The following is a 20,450-nucleotide window of genomic DNA, read 5'->3' as shown; positions in this document are numbered from 1 at the left end:
CTGCCCACCTGGCTGCTGAGAGCAGCAGCAGAGTTCCCCGATGGGACAGCACCTAGCAGGGGCTTCCCAGATGCCGCCCTAACCTTCTGGGACTTTCTCTTTCTTGCTGTTCCGAACCTTCCAGCTGGACACTAAAGGACTCCCCGACTACTGTTTTCCCCGGTGGCCAAGGAGTTCTCGAGTCAGTGAGCAGCCCACCCAACTGCGCACCACTCACTGAAGGGCTAGTTCCCCAAGAGCCAGCCTGACCTGGCCCACCTAGCTCCTTCAAGGCCCTGGACTGTGGTGGAGGCTTCCGTAAGGCGTGGTCTTGAGAGGCTAAGTCCTGAAGCAGACTTAGTTCATGGGACACCATGTCCACTATGCTTCCTGACAGCCTCCAGGTCACTCAAATGAAGCCAAAAGAACTTTTCCAAGGCTCTAGGGAGGTCAGCAATGCGAGCCCATCAGTCCCTCCCTATGCACCCCAGCAGATGAGGCACCTGCATCCTGTGTAATGACTGTGTAATTATTCTGAGGTCCTGTCCACATGCTACCCCCTCTCCATCCACCGTGCCCGCTGTGGTCTAGAAGACCCTGGCGGTCTAATCTTCTCTTCAGGGCCCAGCAGCTGGCACAAGTCTTGGCACAAGGACAAGTTTGTTCGTTAGCTGAAGGTATACAAGGCCACGGAGGGGTTCACTCAGGTCCCCGACTTAGGCTCTAGGTATTCTTACTTAAGAGACTCAAAATATTTCTCTCAGAAAGCTCACTTGCCCAAAGCATTGAAGAGGAGAAGTATAAACTGTGCTCCAAGCTATAAAGAATGCAAATATTTACGAATAAGTAATCCTCCTGCGTAACAGCTAAATATCTCCCTAGTTCTCTGCTGTCTTCCGTTTGGAATTTCTTGGCAGTGGGTTGTTCAAAGTGGACGGCTGCCTTGGTGAGCCCCAGGGAAGCCACAGAGACCGGATGGCGAAAACAGGAGGCGAGCAAGTCAATACCTTTTCTTTCCAACGTTTTTTTTTTTATTTTAAATTACAAAGGACGTTGCATACACGGATGAAATCTGTGACTAGAAGTGCCGAGGGGACTGGGAGCGGACAGAACACAAAGGCAACACGTGAATTGCCTTTTCTCCGGAAAAGAAAAACTGCACAACTATTAACCGACATGTAATAGGATAATTTTTAAACAGCTCATGCGTCAACAAGATAAAACTCTTTCTAGACAAAAGACAAGACTGAATCCAATAAAAAGTTTCATAGCTCCGGGGGGGGGGGGACAAAATGACAGAATAGGACAGCATGACAAAGGGGATCCTACGCAGCTATGCAAGAGAGGTTGCCACATGGTATGAACAAATGCCTTGAATTCTTGCCCTTCTACTCTTCTCTTGTGACTTCTTATGCGAGGTCAGCCTTCGCGTGGCTGCGAGCCACAAACGCCAAGTTCTAGGCCAAATCCCAGGGAGAGAAGGTAAAAGAGGCAGGCAGTGGAATACAGCATCATAAAAAATGGCGTAGGAAGGCAGACACCACACACACACACACACACACACACGCACGCACACACGCACACGCATTTCTGTTACTTGGTTCTGGGAGAAAAACAAAAGGGCGAGACACAGTAGTCAGTCAGTCCCACTCCCACCCGCCCGGAGTTTAATGAACGACACCACTGTGACCAAAGGGGCAAACACAGTTCACCCAAACTTGGCACCCGACACCCCCAACTTTGATGTTCTGTGCGAATCACCCAGTCTCCGAAACACTGTATCTGGAAGTAGTTTGAAGGTTCTGTTCCCTCATGACTACCCCCAAATCTCTCTTTTCTGAAACAAAAATGGCAATTTGGCAGAATTCAATCCCCAGGTGTAATTGCTACAACTTCAGTCAGTTTATTAAGCAGGAGGGCGATGCTTCAACACATGACCCCACGTGCCTGCGGGCGTGTAAGACGTTCAGTGGTGCATTTCACCGTCTCTCCCCCCGCCAAGTGTTTATTCCTTAAAACGAAACAACCATCCCTACCGGGGACGTTCACGGTTACACCCCAAAGTGTTTGAAATAGTAAAAAATACATGGAGTCATCTTCTCATAATGCCCTTATTAAGATTACAAAGATTACAAAAGAATCCACAAGTATCACGGCACTGTGTGAGACTGGTCTGTCATGATTCGAGGGAAGAACGAGACCGGAGTTTTGTGCAGAGCTGTGGACACGGCCTCAGTTCCCTGGGAAATGCTATTCCACAACGGACTTCACTAGGACGTCGACCGGAACCTGTCGTTTCCACACTAGAGCACAAGTCGATGCATCCTCGAAATTCAAGTTTCAAGATTTGGAGAGACGCTAACATTCTGTTACACACTTAACTAGAAAATACTTAAAACAAAATTTCAGGAAGACTGTACAAAGAAAGGGAACGTAAGGTTTTGTTAATTTCTGCTGAAGGCAACTGGAATTCGTCTCTTAGAAAGTTAACTAAATCTTAGCAGCTAAAATATTTTTACATGTGTGGAATAAAGAAAAGCACATCCATTCTTGACATTTTGGTGAATAAACTAACAGCTTTATTAATGAAGGCAAACATCAGATAATTGTATGAATATTATATATATATATAAAAAAGAAATCCAAACTAACAGCATTGTATTTCAAAAGTACTGTACTTCTGTTTTCTTTTAAAGAGACTTGTCATCTGTTTTATAAAACAAACAAAAACGGGTACTCTTCTAAAAAATTCCGGAAAAATGAAATAGTCAACTTCAAGCTGATGAAGAGGACACGCCTTTCTTTAAATGCAGACTATTGCGATGAAGCAAATAAAGTCGAGCATCAGAAAGAAGATGTATGACAAGCGGATGAAAGTCGGAAAGTCAAAGGGATGTAGTGAAATCACCGCTCGTCGTTCCCTCTCCTATTCAAAGACCACTCAAAACTGGTCTTCCGTACAAATATAAAAGAACTAGGAAGAGAGGGAGTTCGAAACCATACCCATCTGAAAACCTTCATGATGTTTTTAGAATAGCTTTGATTCTCTTACCGAAAAGGTCGGAGTGAAAGATTTAGAAAGTGCAAGGGAATGAGATGGTTTGTTTTCATGTACAAGTAAGGCACAATATAAAGCCACATCATAATCTGTCATGAAGAATATAGGAAGGGACAAGAATCATACATGGTACAAGAGAACAGGCAATCATATTGACTGGGAAAGTGTGGCACCCAATTCAAAACTCAGACAAGATCTTAACAAGAACAACTGGACAGCATGCTTTCATTATGGAGACAAACTCTATAAAGAATCCAGTGTATCTGAAATGAGGAAGAACGTTTTTTGTTTTTTTTTATGGTTTTTTTTGTTTTGTTTTATTTTTAAATCATAGTACTACTAGAGTCAAAGTCTCTATAATTGCTTTTGGAACAATGAGTTCATCTGAGGTGATTTCACAATGCCTTCACTGAAAGTAAGATTCTGGACGTCATTATGAGTAATCTGTATACCATGTATGAACAACACAGAAAACCTTTAGAGAGCTCTTCTCTAATGATCTTCACCCAAAAATACATGCCACAATCGCAAAAACAGAACACGTACAATTGCTGGGGTTTTACATCACCCTTATAAGAGCTGTTTGTGGTGCATTAAACACACATGTTGAATGACAACAGAGGAAGCAGATTATTACTGGCATTAAAGTACAACCATTCCTAGACGGTTTTAAATGCCACAGAGTCCCCTGGTTAAAATGTAAAGCTGCACAGCTTGCCTATGTCACCTTCATGGTCAAGTTAAAACAGCAAGAGGATTTAACCTGCACTCTACATTTTACTGCCAGGTTTTTATTTAGATCAAGTATCGCTGCAGCATTCTGACCAGCCCAGATTTAGCAGCAAATGGCAGGAATCATATAAAATGCAAATTTTTTAACAAAGTGCTTTTCTAAGATATACATACATATATAAATAGGTACAAAATAAAGTGTCAACATTAAAAAGCTCAACTATTTAAAAGCTTTCAACTATTTAACTTAAGGAGTACATATAAAACACTGAAATGCAAGGATATGGAATCTACCAAACAGATTCAAAGTCTTTTTTTGAAATGCAAGACCCCAAAATCAAATTCTGGTTTGCAGAGAGGAAGAAAGTATCAAAAACCAGAATCCCTAACAGAGCAGCCGGAAAGGGGCAGTTTCAGAAGCCTCGTCAGCTGAATCTCCATCACAGAGGGACTCCCCGATGGCAAAACTGCCGTGTTTTGGAATCCGTTTTCATTTGCTGGATACATTCTGTCAAAACTTTACACACTTCCAAGTCACAAACCTGTGCTTTGCCTTCTCCCACCTAAAAAGGGGAAACTTCAAACAATGAGCTCACATTCTATTCCACCATCAGATCTGAGCTTATCGTCTGTTGAGTGTGAACGCACTAGCCGGGCACACTTCCACCAAGCACACCGCAAACTCTGGTGTGTCACAGTGCACGATGTCAAAGAAGCGTGTGAAGCGTCGCTTGGGTATTACTACGTGTTTTAGACTCAGACCTTTGTAAGCTAGAGCTTCGTGTGCAGTCGCTTACAAATGCGTGGGGGTGGGAGGAGTAAAAGGAAGGAAATACACGATACACACAAACTATAATTATGGAATAAATTCTCCAACGGGTAATGGAGAACTGGGTACTCTCTCAGCAGCTAGGTCTGAAATTTTTGGTATTTTTTTTTCTGGCTAGGTAGGAATTATTTTTTTACATATAGTTTTAAGCTACCAGATTTCAGAGTTCAAACCACAAGGTCTGAGAATAACACAGTAAGAGAGAGACAGGCTGGGAAGGTCTGGGGGAAGGGTTACGATGCCGCCTTGACACAGAAACGTCTCATCGCGAGGTAAAGCTCGAACGCAGTTAAAACACTGGCTGATGAAGCTGTTTCAGGTGAGCAACACAGAGCACCTAAAAACTAAGTGTGTGAGCATTTCTCAGTTCTAGAAACTATAGAAGTCACATGTAAGTCTGAAGAAGCTAGTTTGAAAATACCTGTACAAAAATATAAAAATCTATAAATTTTTTTCGTTTTAAGCTTGTGTTGATCTTTGAAAATATTACATGCACAATAATACATCAATTGGAAAAGTGGCAACTAAAGAATTAGATATTTTTAGCTTTTCTCTTTCTTTACATATATATATACATAATACAATAAAAATAATCTGTATTTTGGTTGTTTGGTGGAAGTATACTACAATAAGCTAAATAAACTTTAAGTCCTCAAGGTCAAAAACTATTTTATCAATAGCTTACTAAAATGAAATATATTAAATTTTTCTACAATAAGTGCAGAAATAAAAAGACAAGACACCTAAATGGCCACCAACTTATCTACCGTGGACGCGAACTAGAGGAACAGCGAAATCATAGTTGTGCATGTGGGTGCTCCTTCTGTAGATAATTGGACCCAAACAGAAATAAAATTCACAGTTCAGTAAGATCCCTAACCCTGACCCTTTCGCCTTCTTTTTTCTCCTTGTACTCATACATTCATACAGTATCATGTAAGCTGTGCAAAACTTTACTTAGACTGGCAGTTTGCCATATCAGTTGCATTTGTCTTTGGTACAAAAAAATAAAACAATCGCAATAATGTGCAAGTATTTGTCTCCTTCCGGTCAAGTACCGAAATATGAGTTTTCTAGAGCCATCTTTTTTTGTTTGTTTTTTGTTTTGTTTTTTTTATACAATACACAGACTCTGTGGCATATATCTACATTTCAACATAGTCCTATATACATTCAAAAATTCTGAAAAAGAGTTGGAACAAAAAGACATTTAAACCCCATAATTTTTCCATCTATATATCTTGTTTTTCCTCATTAGGGTTTTCATCATACAAAATATTACCAGTTTTATAGTTTCCCCAAAATACAAGGCACAAAGAATATGCTTTTTTCTTACTTGCACAGACATTATATATATATTTATATTATTTATATATACCGCATTGAGCTCGGAACACGAACATCTGATATGGCGCACGGGCGTGAGTGCTGGGCTGTGCCACGTACAAGTGAGACCAACGGTTGTGGAAAATTAGAAAAAGCAATAATTCTAAAAACAATCTAAACTGCTTTAAAAAATTCTTCCTCAATTTTTTTTGTAGTTCAGAACATAAAACCTGCCACGATATTTGGCATTTACTAATCTCTTCACCGCCCCCAAAATGTGCTGCTTTAACAGATGTTTGCAATCTGTATCTAAACACTTAGCTACACGTGTGAGCTTCAATTCTGATGCCAGTAGCAGTTGTAACCATGGTTTACGCTCTGAAAATGCAACAATCAAGTGTTTTGGATCATGCTTCACTTATGCTACTTAGTTCTTAAAACAATGTAACCTAATTGCAAATGTTTACATAATGCTAAACTGACATGCAAAACAGAATGAAAATTTACAACGGAGAACATGACAAACTCAGACAGTTCTGACCAGTGGTCCAATGAGGCTGATTACACTTTTGATGACGGTATCCTTAGTCCTACAAGGCCTCCGGTGGGATTGCCTTCTGCGGTCTTCTCTAACACTTGGTTAACAAATTCTGAGGTTTGCCCAGCAACTGGGAGACCTGCAGAAAGAATCAAAGGCACACTTAGCCACGGAAACGGAGAGGGCATGAGTGGAGGCGGGGTGGCTCTCGGCTCGACACTGGTCCCAATGAACACTCTGCTCCTTGCTACTGCCGCCCAGAAAATAATTCCACCCACTAAGTTAGAGCTGACAATTTTAAGATCAGAAGGGTCAATCAAGAATAACCATAAATAAATGGTTGATCAACCTCTAAAGCAGGGCAGATGACAAGGAGCAACAGTCCAAACGGCAAAAATGCGGAGCGTGCAAATTATCAGATGACGCGCACACAAAACCCCCACGAAAACGAACCACATAGTGAGTAACGTGAAAAGGGGGAAAAAGCCGTGTGAACAAATCCTAACAGGTCTTTTTACGACAGAAGGAAAACTGAACTTCTACCAAGAATAAAAATGAGCTAAATTCACCTATTGAAGAAAAACTCCCAGACTATCAAAGAAAATTGACTATGCATTAAAATATAAAAATCTAAGAATGAACTTTGTGGTATGCAAATCAAAAACAAATTAACAAATGCTTTTTAAAAGAGAAGTATCTAATGTTAAATGATTCGGGAAAAAACTGAAAATAGAAGGGTAGGCAAGGGACACCACGCAAAGACAAATGAGCAGGCTCGTTCAGGACTGCAGTGTCAGACACGATTTGATCCGTGACGACAGCCTGTGTTCCACTAGGAAGGTCTAGCAGGAATGCCTCCCATTCAAGCCCTCCAGCAGGCAAACGCAGAACCACAGAGCGCGTGAGAGACAGTGAAACACATCAGAGGGGACGCGCTCGGCGCTACAGGATGCAGATGGGACACCCCTACGGAAGTGAAAGGAAAGGAACACAAGACCTAATGAAGAACATCTGACTGACATACGTATAGCAGAGTCTTATAAAACAGAAAATGTGTCTTCTTTTTGGAAGCCCTTTAAACATACACTAGGTAGCTAAAAAAACTCAGTAAATCATAAAAAATAGAACTTAATAATAATAAAACTAGTAATAATAAAACTAGTAATAGTTTTATTAAAAACTAGTAAAACTAGTTTTACTAGTAAAACTAGTAATAGTTTTATTAAAACTAATAATAAAACTAGTAATAATAAAACTAGTAATAGTTTCTAGTAAAACTAGAAAATAGTAATCCCTACCTTCTGAAAAACTTTAAATCTCTCTCAAACCATTTTTAGGTCAAAAAGTAAATGAAACTATTTACTTTTCAAAGTATTCAGAAAACAATTAAAATACGACATATCAGAATTTATAAAATATAGCTAAAGCAGAACTTGATAGAAATTTCTAAGGCTTTTAACTATAATTAATGAACAAAAAATAACAAAGGAATCAAACATTTAACTGAATAAATTAGAATAACTGATGAATTCAAGAGCTAGTTCTTTGGGCAGGGTATGTAAGACATACTCTGACTGACTCCAGAAATAAAGAAGAACACAATATAAAATAAAAAATGACCTGGCTGGCGTAGCTCAGTGGATTGAGCGCAGGCCTGCGAACCAGAGGATCGCGGTTTGATTCCCAGTCAGGGCACATGCCTGGGTTGCAGGCTGGTTCCCTGCAGGCCAACTCCCAGCAGGGGATGCACAAAAGGCAACCATACATTGATGTTTCTCTCTCTCTCTCCTTCCCCTCTAAAGATACATAAATAAATAAAATCTTTAAAAAAAAATAAAAAAATGAAAATGGCCCTGGACGCTGTGGCTCAGTGGACTGAGCACTGGTCTGAGAACCAAAAGGTTACTGGTCTGATCCCAGTTGGGGGCGTGTCAGAGGCGGCTGATCAATACACTCACACTGATGTTTCTCTCTCTTGCTCCCTACCTTCTTCCTCTCTGAAAGTAAGTAAGTAATTTTTAAAAAATGAAAATGGAATACTAGGCCACTGACATACGGGACATTGAAAAACAATTTTAATAAATGTGAGGGCCTGGAGAAAGGGGATAATTTTCTAGGAATATATAAATCAAAACTGACTCCAGAAATGCTATAATCTGACAAATTACCACAGAGGACACAGAGGATGTTTTTAAAGAGCTAATCACAAGAACCACTGGGCCAGACAGTTTCAAAGAGTGTTCTACCAACCCTTCAAGGAAAAAGAAATCCCAGCGTATCTGAAACTGCCCCGGAGGACTCCGGGCAGACGGGGCTATGGCGTCCTAGATTTTTAATCTCCCGAATTCCCCAGGGCAATGGAACAGCAAAACCACACGCCCATGGAGAGCTTTAACATGCGACATGGTATCACCTCCGTCCCCACATTCAAGAGGGTGGGAAGAAACTATGAGAAGCTACAAAGCCTAAATGTTGTTCACAGTGTCACTACCTGTGCGGGTTGTCAAAAGGAAGCAGCAGACAACAGAGGTCTGAAACGGCCAGCAGGCCAGTCACCGGGAGGCACTGTCCCATGAGAGATTCTGTCCAACCGCCCCTCGGACAGGGCTTGAGCGCCAGGAGCCCACAGTGAGATGCGAGGGGCCGCAGCAGTCCAGCCTCTGTGAACTCAGAAAACTGAGCAGCCAGGACTCCCTGCAGGACCGGAGCCAAGACTGGAAAGAATCAAAGCCGAACCAGACAGGGACAGTAGATAGGAAAGGAAGGAACGGTCCAGACGAAATGGGGGAGGGGTGCAGAACCAGACAGCTCAGAAAGCAAGCTGCCATGAGCCCCAGCGTGATAAAGCTGGCCCTGCCACAAGGTCCCCTTCTCACCCTCCGCTGACTGTCGCCTAGCGACCTTCAAATGCATCCAAGAAACCCCCCAGACCTCTGCTTTCACACTGTACCTCACTCCCACCAAGGGCACTGCCCTGGCTGGTTTGTTTCCGTCTCCTCCGCCTGCCTGGCCGGGCCTGTTTCCTTAGGCGGGCCCTCCACGCGGCCTCACTGGGGCACGCAGTGGGTGACTCTGTCTCTCCAGGACAAGCTTGCTTTTCCTGCTCCTCCCCTGGGTCCCCTGTCGTGGACACACATGAATGACCGTTTCATGAACAAATACAGAACACTTTTCACATTAACTGAAAACGGGATTCTGTGAAGTTTCAAAGTTAGAAAAGTTAGGAACAGAACTGTCTTTTGAAAGTTCAAAAAAACCTGATTTCATATGAGTTAGTAATAGAAAAGTATCAAGGTCAAAAATCTCAGTAAGTTATTGTAAGATAAAATAAAAATAAAAATTCCTACAAATAATAAAAGTATGCCCAAAAGCATGAATAACCATGAAAATGAATGAAAACCATAACCCATTTTTATTTCAAAATAAACTAGAAAACATTAAAGAAAACGATATGAGATATGAAGGAGTAACATACCGAGGGAAAAAAACTCAGAAATAAGGTGACAGAACTCAGAAAAAAATTAGAAATAAAAGAAAAAATCTCTTGAAATTAAGGCACAACTAAAAGGAGCAAATAAATGTAACAGATAATGCTTTTAAGAGAAACACAGGTGAAAGGCAGAAAGAATTTTAACATTAAAGACAGGCAAAGGAGATCTAAGCCGCAAATGATGAGTCCCCGGAGAAGAAACCGACGCGAGGGAACAAGTAGAGCGCCGATCAGACCGAACACCGAACAGACCGACAACCACACGGTGAAAGAGCATGGCGGACGCACACACGAGTATCGACCTTAAACGATACCAAGACACAGTCCAGTAAAATTACTGGGATGTAAAGAAAAAAAAAAAGAAAGAAACACCTTAGGCAAAAATAGCAAATGGTTAAAAGGAAAAAAAAATAGGCCATTATTACCTTTTCAACAGCAATGCTTACTGCCAGAGAAATGGAAAAACACAGTTCAAATACTCAAGGAAAGAAAATATGAGCCAAATTTTGTATTTGAGGAAACAGACTTTTAGATACAAAAGGAATGGATAAGCTTTTCAACATAGAAATTCTTTAAATTAAAATAAAAGCAAAATTTTTTTTCTTAGAATATTAACTTCCTCCCTCTAATAAAGAAAGACAGAAAATTTTTTTTTTAAGATTTTGTTTATTTTGAGAGAGAAGAGAAGGAGGGAGAAAGACAAAAGGAAACATCAATGGGTGAGAGAAACACTAGTCAGCTGCCTCTCACACGTCCCCACGTGGGGACCTGGCCCACAACCCAGGCATGTGCCCTGACCCGGAATCCGACCAGCGACATCCTGGTTTGCAGTCTGGTGCTTAACCCACTGAATCACACCAGCCAGGGCAGAACATTATTTTAAAGAGAAACAAAGATGCAAATGCACGGAAAGAACACAAAACAAATGCTGTTAAACCACAGGTAGCAAAGCTGGAGCCATTTCCTGATGCCTCACAGGGTCTTCACCGATGGCACTCTGCAGCGGTGCCCTGGGGGTGCTCCTAGGGCAGCTAAGCTCCTGGCCTCTTGTGTTCTAGCTACCTCTGCTCTAGGGTAGCACTGTGCCCGACTCCAGGACGCCTGCTCTCTCTTCCTCCCCACACTGCACAATCTGCTCAGGAAGGGAAAGCCGGGAACTCAGGTTTGTTGGAATCCTGTGAAGCGCAAAAGGAGTAGGTAAGCACCTCGACTAGAATGTAAGCTGCAGGTCTGACAGCTCAGAGATCTTCACTTTCCTTCTCCCCAGAGAAAGGTGAGGTTGCCAGAAGTGTATCTTCCCTAAGAGTTGAAATAGTTCAGTGATGAGGGCTACACGCACCGTATAGAAACCAGCAGTGAATGTCTACGAATGCTCAGTCTCCAAAGACAAAAGTTGTGCGGAGTAACCACAGTGAGGGCACTTGAGTTTTTCCTTACCCTTTTGGAGTCATGTATTTTATAGGACATTATTGTTATTAATTACCCAATATTCTTCTTACCAAGAGTATCTTTAATGAGGATTTCAAGCTTCTGCCCCATGTTGGGTCCTCTCTCCTCTCTTGGGCTCTGTACTCGGTTTACAATCTCTTGCTTGATGGAGTTGATTACAAACAATAAATTATCTGCAAGATAGAAGAAGACACTTGGAACATGTCACTAACATGGAAGAATTTGCTTTTAGCTAATATAGTAACAGACATTCAGTTTAAAATGGAGCACGTGTAAGAAAACATTAAGCGTGACAGTTACACATTTTCTTACCCAAACAGACTAATTTCACACGATAAGCCTTTTGACAGGACGCTGCAGACCTGCATCAAACGTCCGCTGCCCTGTCAGCAACCTACCTTGCGTGTCCTCACAGCTTTAGGACCTAGGACAGTGCCTGGTGTGCCAATTCACAAGACCTTAGGAAGAGTTTCTTAAATAAGTCAAAGTCCTTCAAATACAAAAGCTTTAAGAAAAACCTCCCCACCTTAAAGAAGCTTAAAAAGAGTGAGCAGAATTAACCAAAAGTAAATAGAAGGAAAATAAACCAAACACAAACACATACTAGAGAAAGTTAACAAAGCCAAAAGCTGGTTCTTTGAAAACACCATCAAAATTGATACCCCTTCCTACCTCCATCTGCAGCTAGACTGACTGATCATTTATATCCAGAATGAAAGAGGGATTATCACTTCAGAATCTAGAGCCATTAAAAGGATCACAAGAAAATGCTATGCCAAAAAATTCAACAACTTGCATGAAATGGACACCTTTCTTGAAAATGCAAATTAAAATTGACACAAGAAGAAATAGAAAATCTGAACAGTCTATTTCTAGTAAGGAGTTGAATTTACCCAAGAAAACCCACATGGTTGTAATGACAAATTCTACCAAACAGACAATGAAATAAAAACCAATCTTAAACATTTTTACAAGATTGTAGTTAAATTCATTCCTTAAGACCAGTATAGCCCAAATTCTGAAACCTGACAAAGACACTATAAAAGAAGAAATCACACACTAATATTCCTCTTGAGTATAGACACAAAACTCTTTATCTAAGTATTTGTAACAGATTCTAATAAAGAAAGGAAAATACATCATAACCAAGTAGAGTTTACTAGGAATGCAACACTGATTTAATATTCAAAAATCAGTTAATGTAATTCACCATATTTTCAGGTGTTACCGTGAAATTATTCCCATAACTACAAAAAGCAAAAAACAAAAAACAAAAAACAAAAAACAACCCCCCCGACCCTATATGACAATACTCAATACCCATTTGTGATAAAAGAAACTGGGAAAAGAAGAGAACTTACTCAAAATGATAGAGGGTATTCCATGTACAAAAACAGCCTACAGCCAACATCATAAAAATGAAAGATGCCCCCTACCCAAGACGGCAAACAAGGCAATCATTGCTCATATTTGATGTCCTGGACATTGCAATAAGGCAATAAAAAGGAAATAAAAGGTATAAAGATCATAAAGGTACAAATAAAACCTCTTCTATTTGAAGGTGATAATTGCTTAAATAGAAAATTCCACAGCATCTACATACCTACTACTAGAACTAATAAATTTAGCAAGATAACCAGATACAGAGTAATACTAAAAAATCCATTTTATATGCATTTATAAGCAGGAAAGAGTTTGAAAGTAAAATTTCAAAGACAATTCCATTTACAGCACCAAAAAAAAAATAAAATATCCAGGAATAAATCTCACAGATGATGTTCAAGCACTCTATACTGAAAACTACAAAACAAGGTGGAGAGAAATTAAAGACAATGTAATAGACGGAAAGAGACACCAAATACCAAGTTCAGGGATTGGAAGGTTCCATTTTGTTAACATGGTAATTCTCACCAAATTGATCTACAGATTCAAAGCAATACCAATTGAATCTCAGTAAGTTTTTTTTTTAAAGGGGATAAACTAATTCTAAAATTTATTTGGTCATGCAAAGGACCTAGAATAGCCAAAACTACTTTGAAAGGAAAGAACAACACTGGAAGACAAGCAAGGACTAAAACTCCCTGACTTTAGGATTTACTGTAAAATACAGTAATCAGGATAGTTTATGTAAAGATACACAGATCAATCAATGGAACAGAACAGAGCCCACAAGTAGGCCCACACATCCATGGTCAACTGATTTAACAGAGGGGCATATACACAAATGCGAAACACACAGCCACACAGATGCACTTAACCAGAGATAAATGATTTAACTGAACAACACACAGAGAGATGCCAACACGTGTCTGAAGAAACACAGACCCAGTGGCTCCCGGTGGCCCGCCGCGTCACCCTGCAGTGTGAGCCAGCTGGGTTTTGAAAGTAACACAAATGCCTGTGACATTGCAATCACTGTGTCTATATATACTCTCAGAGTTCAAGATCAAATTGCTTCAGCAGCAAGAATGTAAGAAAATGGGGTGGATCTCCATTCCAAGAAACCAACTACTGTTTTACCTAATTCATTTACCTTGATTAGAGTTCCACAGTGGCCATTAATAAATAACACAACAGTTCATTCCACACACTGTAAACTTCACAGTTGGAAAGCCTCTTCCTGCTCTCACAAATGGAAACGAGACCATCGAAATCAAGGATTTAGAAAAACTAAGGGAAGTCTGTGAGCACCTGCGTGGCAGACGTCACACTGGCCTTCAGAAAGCCTTCACAAGTGAGTTATAGTTGATCACTTTGCCACGGTTTCACTTTCTGATACAGCGAAGCCCAACAGCTGCACGGTGAAGTGTCCAATTTTAGAGGTAAAGGAACATGCAAACTCTCAGGACACCAAGCTTAAAGAGCAGTGGCAGGGCAAGGGGGGGAGGAGAGACACAGCTCCAACCAGGGCTTTCCCGCCCTCCCGTGTGGGGAAGAGAGTTCCTGGTGCGTGAGAATGTCCCCTCCGCCCCAGGGTCCTTCTCTCAGAGCGGCCCACTTGGTTCCAGTGCAGGATGCCTCAGAGATGGTAGTTCTCTACACGTGCCGGGACGTGCCAGCTCGAGCTCTCAACCAACAATCCCCACACCCGTGCCAGGACCCACATGCGTGCGAGCAACCGGGGCAGTGTGGAAAGTACCAATTCCTGGGTTCTACCCGCACAGACACAGAGGAGCTGGGGAGGAGCCTACAAATCTGCATTTCAACACGTACACCGACGATCTCCAAAGAGCAAACCAGCTTGTAAACCAGAGACCTAAACCACCCACTCGAAGGCTAGACGAACAGTCGTCCGTAAACGTGCCTACCCCAGCCGCACCACTGTCAGTGAAAGCAAGCATTCAGTGTGCTCACAAGCAGACGGGCTCCTCAGGACAGACATGAGCTCTGTCTGGGGAGCCACAGGCTGAGACCCTCCCCCTAGAAGGACACGAGTGAGCAAGAGCATGTTGCTCACTGGGTGGATTAACGAACACAAGGCTGGCCTAAAACCGGGCAGAATACGGGGAGAGCAAATAACAAAGCCAAAGAAAAAGGGTGGTTAGCAAGTAACAGGAGGTTAATCAAGGCCTTAAAAGTTTAAGCTTACCATATTCTGTGTTGAGGCCCCACAATTTCACTTTATTAGCTTCATACTGGGCTTTTTTCTTTAACCGACAAGCCCTGTGGAAGGAAGGAGCAATTAGTTTACTTTCTAAAAATGAACATTCGATATATACTTCCCTTTGTTGCTGTCAGACATTTTCTAATAGCAACTGGAAACCACTGCCTACCAATGTTTTTATATTTAAGTAACCCATATAACTAAAAAGCCACAGTATAATCATTTATCCAAAATGAATTTTTAAAGTTTTAAGACATTCGAAAATAAAGCTATGGCCAGTTCACTGAAATAAGCAAACCAAAGTGACGATATAGAGCCGGGGACAAAGTGGAGACTCCCGCACAGTTGCTGGGGGTGGGAAGCAGCACACACAGCTACTTTGGAAAAGAGCAATTTTAAAACCTTTTTGCTTTATTACTTTGGAAATAGCCATTTTGGCAGTTTCTTAAAAAATCAAACCCTATACTCCTGGGTATATATACCCAGAGAAACAAAAACTATGTTCACACAAACATCTCTGAAGTGAATGTTTATGGTGGGCTTTACTCATAATTGCCAACAACTGGAAACAACCCTAATGCCCTACACCTGGTGAACGGGTACACTGTAGGTGTCCCCACAAAGGGACACCACTCAACAGAAAGAGGAACCAAACGCTCACTGCTGCCCACAACTCGGGGGATCTCCAGCCCTGCGAGCTAAATCAAAGGACTCGGAGTGGAAAGGCCGGAAGCAGCAGGACCCACCTGTACGCTATTCTGGAGAAGGCGCACCTGCAAGGGCAGGAAGGGTCAGCAGTGGTGAGGGGGAGGGCGGGAGAAGGGGTTTACTTCTACAGTGGGGCACGGGGAAATTTTTGAAAGTGATGAAAATGTTCAGTATCTTTATTGTAGGGGTGGTTATATGACTGACTATGTCAAAACCTACAGAAGTGTACATTAAAAGGAACAAGTTTTAATTACTGTAAAACTGACAAAAACCAAAACTATGATAAAAATTTTTGTTGTTATACTAGACTTGAGTGTGTCACCTCCCCCCAACCTTTTCTTTAATCCTCACTCACTGATGTGTTTTTTTATTGATTTTAGAAAGAGGAAGGGACAGAGAGAGAGAGAGAGAGAGAGAGAGACAGACAGACAGACAGACATCAATCAGTTGACTCCCGTATGTACCCCAACCGGGAATCAAACCTACAACCTAGTCATGGGTCCTGCCCTGACTGGGAATCGAACTCTCAACCTTTTAGTATATGGGACAATGCTCCAACCAACTGAGCCACCAACCTAGGGCTCAGCTCTACCCTTTAGAAACTTTTCCTATTCATAAAATCTGTCTTTTGCCCTGGCTGGTGTGGCTCAGTTGGTTGGAGTGCTGTCCCGTGACCAAAAGGCTGCTGGTCTGAGCCCCAGTCAGGGCACATACCTAGATGGCGGGTCCAGGCCCTGGTGTTCCAGGCACATACAACCTCCATCTGGGCATGTACGGGAGGCAACCAATCAATGTCTCTCTCTCCCCCTTCTCTCTCTAGAAGCAATAAAAAATGTCCTCGGTAAGGATAAAAATAGCATAAACACTATCTTTTACTTCCCCAGGGAAGTTGATAATACTCTCATTGCAGTACCTGTAAGAGTGTATTTCTGAATAAATGGCTGAGGGTTGGATGAGCTTTTATAAAAGCTCACTGCAAGTCTAACCTCACCTCCTAACTTCATTCACACGAGCGGCACGATCAGTATTTACCTGGAAGCCAGCTTATTTTTTTCCTTCCTTGACCTTGGCCGAGCAGTTAAAGGGAGCTCACTGACTGGAGTCAGATCACTAATCACCTTATTCAGTTTCCGTAGTTCATTGCCTATCTGCAGTAGTTTTTTAGGATTTGGAGTCAGGTCTTCTACGTCAGTTCTCCGTGACTTCTTTACTGCATATTTCCCTACAGGAGGTTTAAAAGAAGTGTAAGTTACATCATTTTCTTTGACAAAAGATACGTTTTCTACAGCCATATTTTAAGACCACGTTTGCCCACCCAACTCCCCTTCCTTGTTCAGAAGTCTTGGCACGGTTTAGAGTCTCACGATCACAGCCCCTGGGGGAAGCACTGGTCCCCTCTCCTCTCCACGTAGCAACTCAAGGAGTGGGGGAAATGAGGGACAGCTCCAGCCTTTTCCAAGCCTTCTCAGCTTAAGTGTCTAGCCCTGATGTAACAGTCTTACTGTTTTTGTATGGCAGTACTAAGCATCTCAGACTTTAGGACCGGAGTCAAGTTCACCTGCACAGAAAAATCAGGTCCTGGCTGACAGGGCTCAGTGGGTTGGGTGTCCTCCTGCAAAGTTCGAGATTACCAGTTTGATCCTTGATCAGGGCACATGCGAAGTTTGTGGGCCAGGTCTCTTGTTGGGGCATGCTACAGGCAACAGATAGATGTCTCTCTCTTACACTGATGTTTCTTTCTTTATCCTTCTCCCTCCCTCCCCCCTTTCTAAACATAAATAAACACAATCTTTAAAATAAACAAATAAATAAATAAATCAGGGCTAGGGTAAAAATACACTCAGAAAAAGACTGTAGAGATTTTACCCAAACCAAGTCTGATTCTCTAAATTGAAACTGTCATATATGCTGGACTCAAAAGTCCACCAAGCTCAAGTTGCCCTTTTGGAAAGCTCTTCTTCGCTTCATCTGGCACATGACACCACAGAAGACTCCAGGGGCCCCGCCCTCTCACCGCAGGCAAGAGGCACAGCTCTGTCCTCACATCACAACGCACCACGCAACTTTCTTAGTACTTTCCACATGCTCTTTGAACCTATTTACTATTCCTGCCTTTTCACTTCTGGTAGAAAAATCGATCTTAAGGCAAAAACTAGGTTTTTACTCACTGAAAGACAGTAAAACACAGACCTGGGTACCAGGGGAAGTAAATGAGGCACAAACATACTTCGGGTACAGTTCCAGTGTCAGAAACGCTTAGCGACTTGGATTATCGAGCACCAAACTTACTAGTGCCCTCCACTTTGGATTAATGTAAAAACGTTTGTACAGAAGAAAGTCTACTTAATGACATCAGCCAGGGTGCACAATTCAGAAACTGACCTACCCAAGATGGTAAGTGTTCTCCTGACCCCTACTTTCTCCTTTTCTCTTTCCACCCCTTTTCTTACAGCTGGTCTCTTCCTCGCCCTCCTTTCTCCCACCACCGCCTTGAGCCCGACCTCCCGGTCTGTCTTAGGCCCGAAGACTAGGTAAGAATGGCAGTGAGCGCCACGGCCCGCTCTCCTCCACAGCCCCTCTGGGTTTTACGGCAGCTGGGACAGGTCAGGGGTCAGCAGTCTCCTGAGCGCTTCCTGGAAGTGACTAGACATGAACATTTCGTTTCTGGATGCCCCCCCCCCCCAAGTAACGACTCCCAACCCTGGCGAAGCTNCTGGATGCCCCCCCCCCCCCAAGTAACGACTCCCAACCCTGGCGAAGCTGTCTGTGAGTGAACCAAACACGGCAGCCCCACCGCCCCCTCTCCAGTCTGCCGGGAAGGTGGGACACCCACACGCAACGATTAAACGTTACCCATTCAGTATCTCTATTTAAAGCGGCAATAAACAGCTGCCCGCAATCCCCTCTTACCATGATGTAAGCCATTTTTCTGGTACATGTTACTCGGCAAGGTGTCCCGGCTCCATTCAGAGGGCCTGAGCATCCTCTCTTGCTGTGATGGCGTGAGCTGTTCGCTGTACTCCCAGAAGTACCTCCTCTTGCCTCTCTTCCGAGAGGATATTGAAGTCATCTCCTTCAAATCTTCCACGGAATCATTTTCATAGCCTTAAAAAAAAAGCCCCACCACCCCAATTTTTAAATTCCATAAATTTTAATACACCAACCATGACAAACAAAAAGATCCTTCTATCTTTCTATCTGTTGTTTGATACATTTCCTTTCATCTAAAAATATCATTGTTTATCACTGGCATGTCAAAGATAATAAATCAGGTCCCCAAAATAACTTTTAATGTAGAAATCTCTGACGCATAAAATATTCAGAGATCAAAATCCAAGACAACTACACTATCTTCCTACAGTTTCTCTTTGGTTTTTGTAAGGTCGTATATGACACTGTGTGTCTTCACACAGGACTCAGAATAATGAAGGAGAGCAACAGGAACGTCACAAGCACAATTAGATAATGGCACTTCGCCACTGCACTGTGATCTGAAATGTCTTTTTGATACGGATGCCTCTGAAACACCCTCCACAGACAGCCGTGTGCCTTCCGGGCGTGTCGCCCCACGGCAGAGCTGCGAGGCAGCGACAGCTTTCGTCTGGCCAGTCCTCGGACCCCTTCCGAGGGTGCCGCCTTGTATGCACTCACGCAGCTGGGGCGAGGTGCCTGGGGTCGTGGGGCCCCCGTGCCCAGGATGCACGCAACCTGAGGTGGCCAGGAAGAACTGGGTGGTGCCGGCCAAGGACAACCACCACTCTCCCTCCCAAACACTGACTCCTCTGGGACTGACACTTACAAAGTGATGACATCTGAGCATTTAGGGGAAAAGTGACAATTTTACCGGGTTTTCTTCAGACTAGGAATTAACTAGGAATATGATTCCATTTATATGACATTCTAGAAAAGGCAAAATTACAGGGGCAAAGTGGTTGCCAGGAGTTGGGGGTGGAGGGGGGGCTGACTAGAAAGGAACCCGAGGGAACTTTGGGGGAGGCAGTCCAATTCTGTGTGTCTTGACTGTGGTGGTTACATCACTGCGTGCACTCGTCCAAACTCCCAGCAGTGTGCACTTACAGGAACCGTGTGACAATCAGACCTCAATAAATGTAACCTTTCAAAGGAGAACCAATTGGAGAGAATGACTCTGCAGCCACAGTCAGGCCAAGCGCTTACAGCATCAGCGTGTGTCTGTGGTTCGTTAAAACAATGTGGCCAGTACAGTGACCATGAACCTCAGGTTCTTAAGAAATGATGAACAAGTTTAGTGGCTGGACAGAGCCTGGGCTGATGTAGGCCCCATGGCTCCAGGAGTCTGGGTTGCCTGCCCTGGGCTTCCCACACTTCCTGCGCCGCCCCAGTGAAATGGTCTAAATGGGGTTCTCCTCACAGACATTCCACATTAAATTCAAAGGGCCCCGAAGATTTTGGTTTCTTCTGTCCTTCCTAAATTAATTAGACTAAACATATTAGTTAAATACAGTCAGTCTTTTAAAATAAGTATTCAAAGGGCCATCGGTTTTCTTTGCCCGAATATTTTAACATTTTCTAAGAGCGCACACGGTAAACTCGCCACAGCACATGCACGCCATGGGCCTGTGAGCTGAAGTTGCCCACCTCTCGGCAGAGTCCACCGGGATCCAGTAAACGCAGACGAGTTACAATCTCAGACCACTGGGCTGGCATTTAAGGTCACTAAGTATTTCTCAAAGTATGTTCTGAAAAAACTCTCACTGT

General features: G+C 42.7%; 1 protein-coding gene across 7 annotated transcripts in view; it reads right to left on the bottom strand.

Moving 5' to 3' along the window:
* Positions 1-1,013: 1,013 nt before the first annotated feature.
* CREBRF (CREB3 regulatory factor) overlaps positions 1,014-20,450 on the bottom strand; it is a 45,559-nt gene continuing 26,122 nt past the window's right edge. For all 7 annotated transcript variants that reach the window (XM_037057784.1, XM_037057781.1, XM_037057782.1 and 4 more), the window contains 5 exons: positions 18,624-18,818; positions 16,746-16,935; positions 14,991-15,064; positions 11,452-11,574; positions 1,014-6,601 (listed from right to left, as the gene is read on the bottom strand). In XM_037057784.1, the coding sequence (XP_036913679.1) occupies positions 6,486-6,601; positions 11,452-11,574; positions 14,991-15,064; positions 16,746-16,935; positions 18,624-18,818 (698 nt within the window). In that variant the 3' untranslated portion in view covers positions 1,014-6,485. The remainder of the gene's footprint in view (positions 6,602-11,451; positions 11,575-14,990; positions 15,065-16,745; positions 16,936-18,623; positions 18,819-20,450) is intronic.

Source organism: Sturnira hondurensis, unplaced genomic scaffold, assembly GCF_014824575.4.
Source record: "Sturnira hondurensis isolate 20B ecotype Veracruz unplaced genomic scaffold, ASM1482457v3 Scaffold0009733, whole genome shotgun sequence".
Classification (NCBI taxonomy): Eukaryota; Metazoa; Chordata; class Mammalia; order Chiroptera; family Phyllostomidae; genus Sturnira; species Sturnira hondurensis.
The sequence above is the reverse complement of the archived record's forward strand: the minus strand, read 5'-3'. Positions and strand labels throughout refer to the sequence as shown.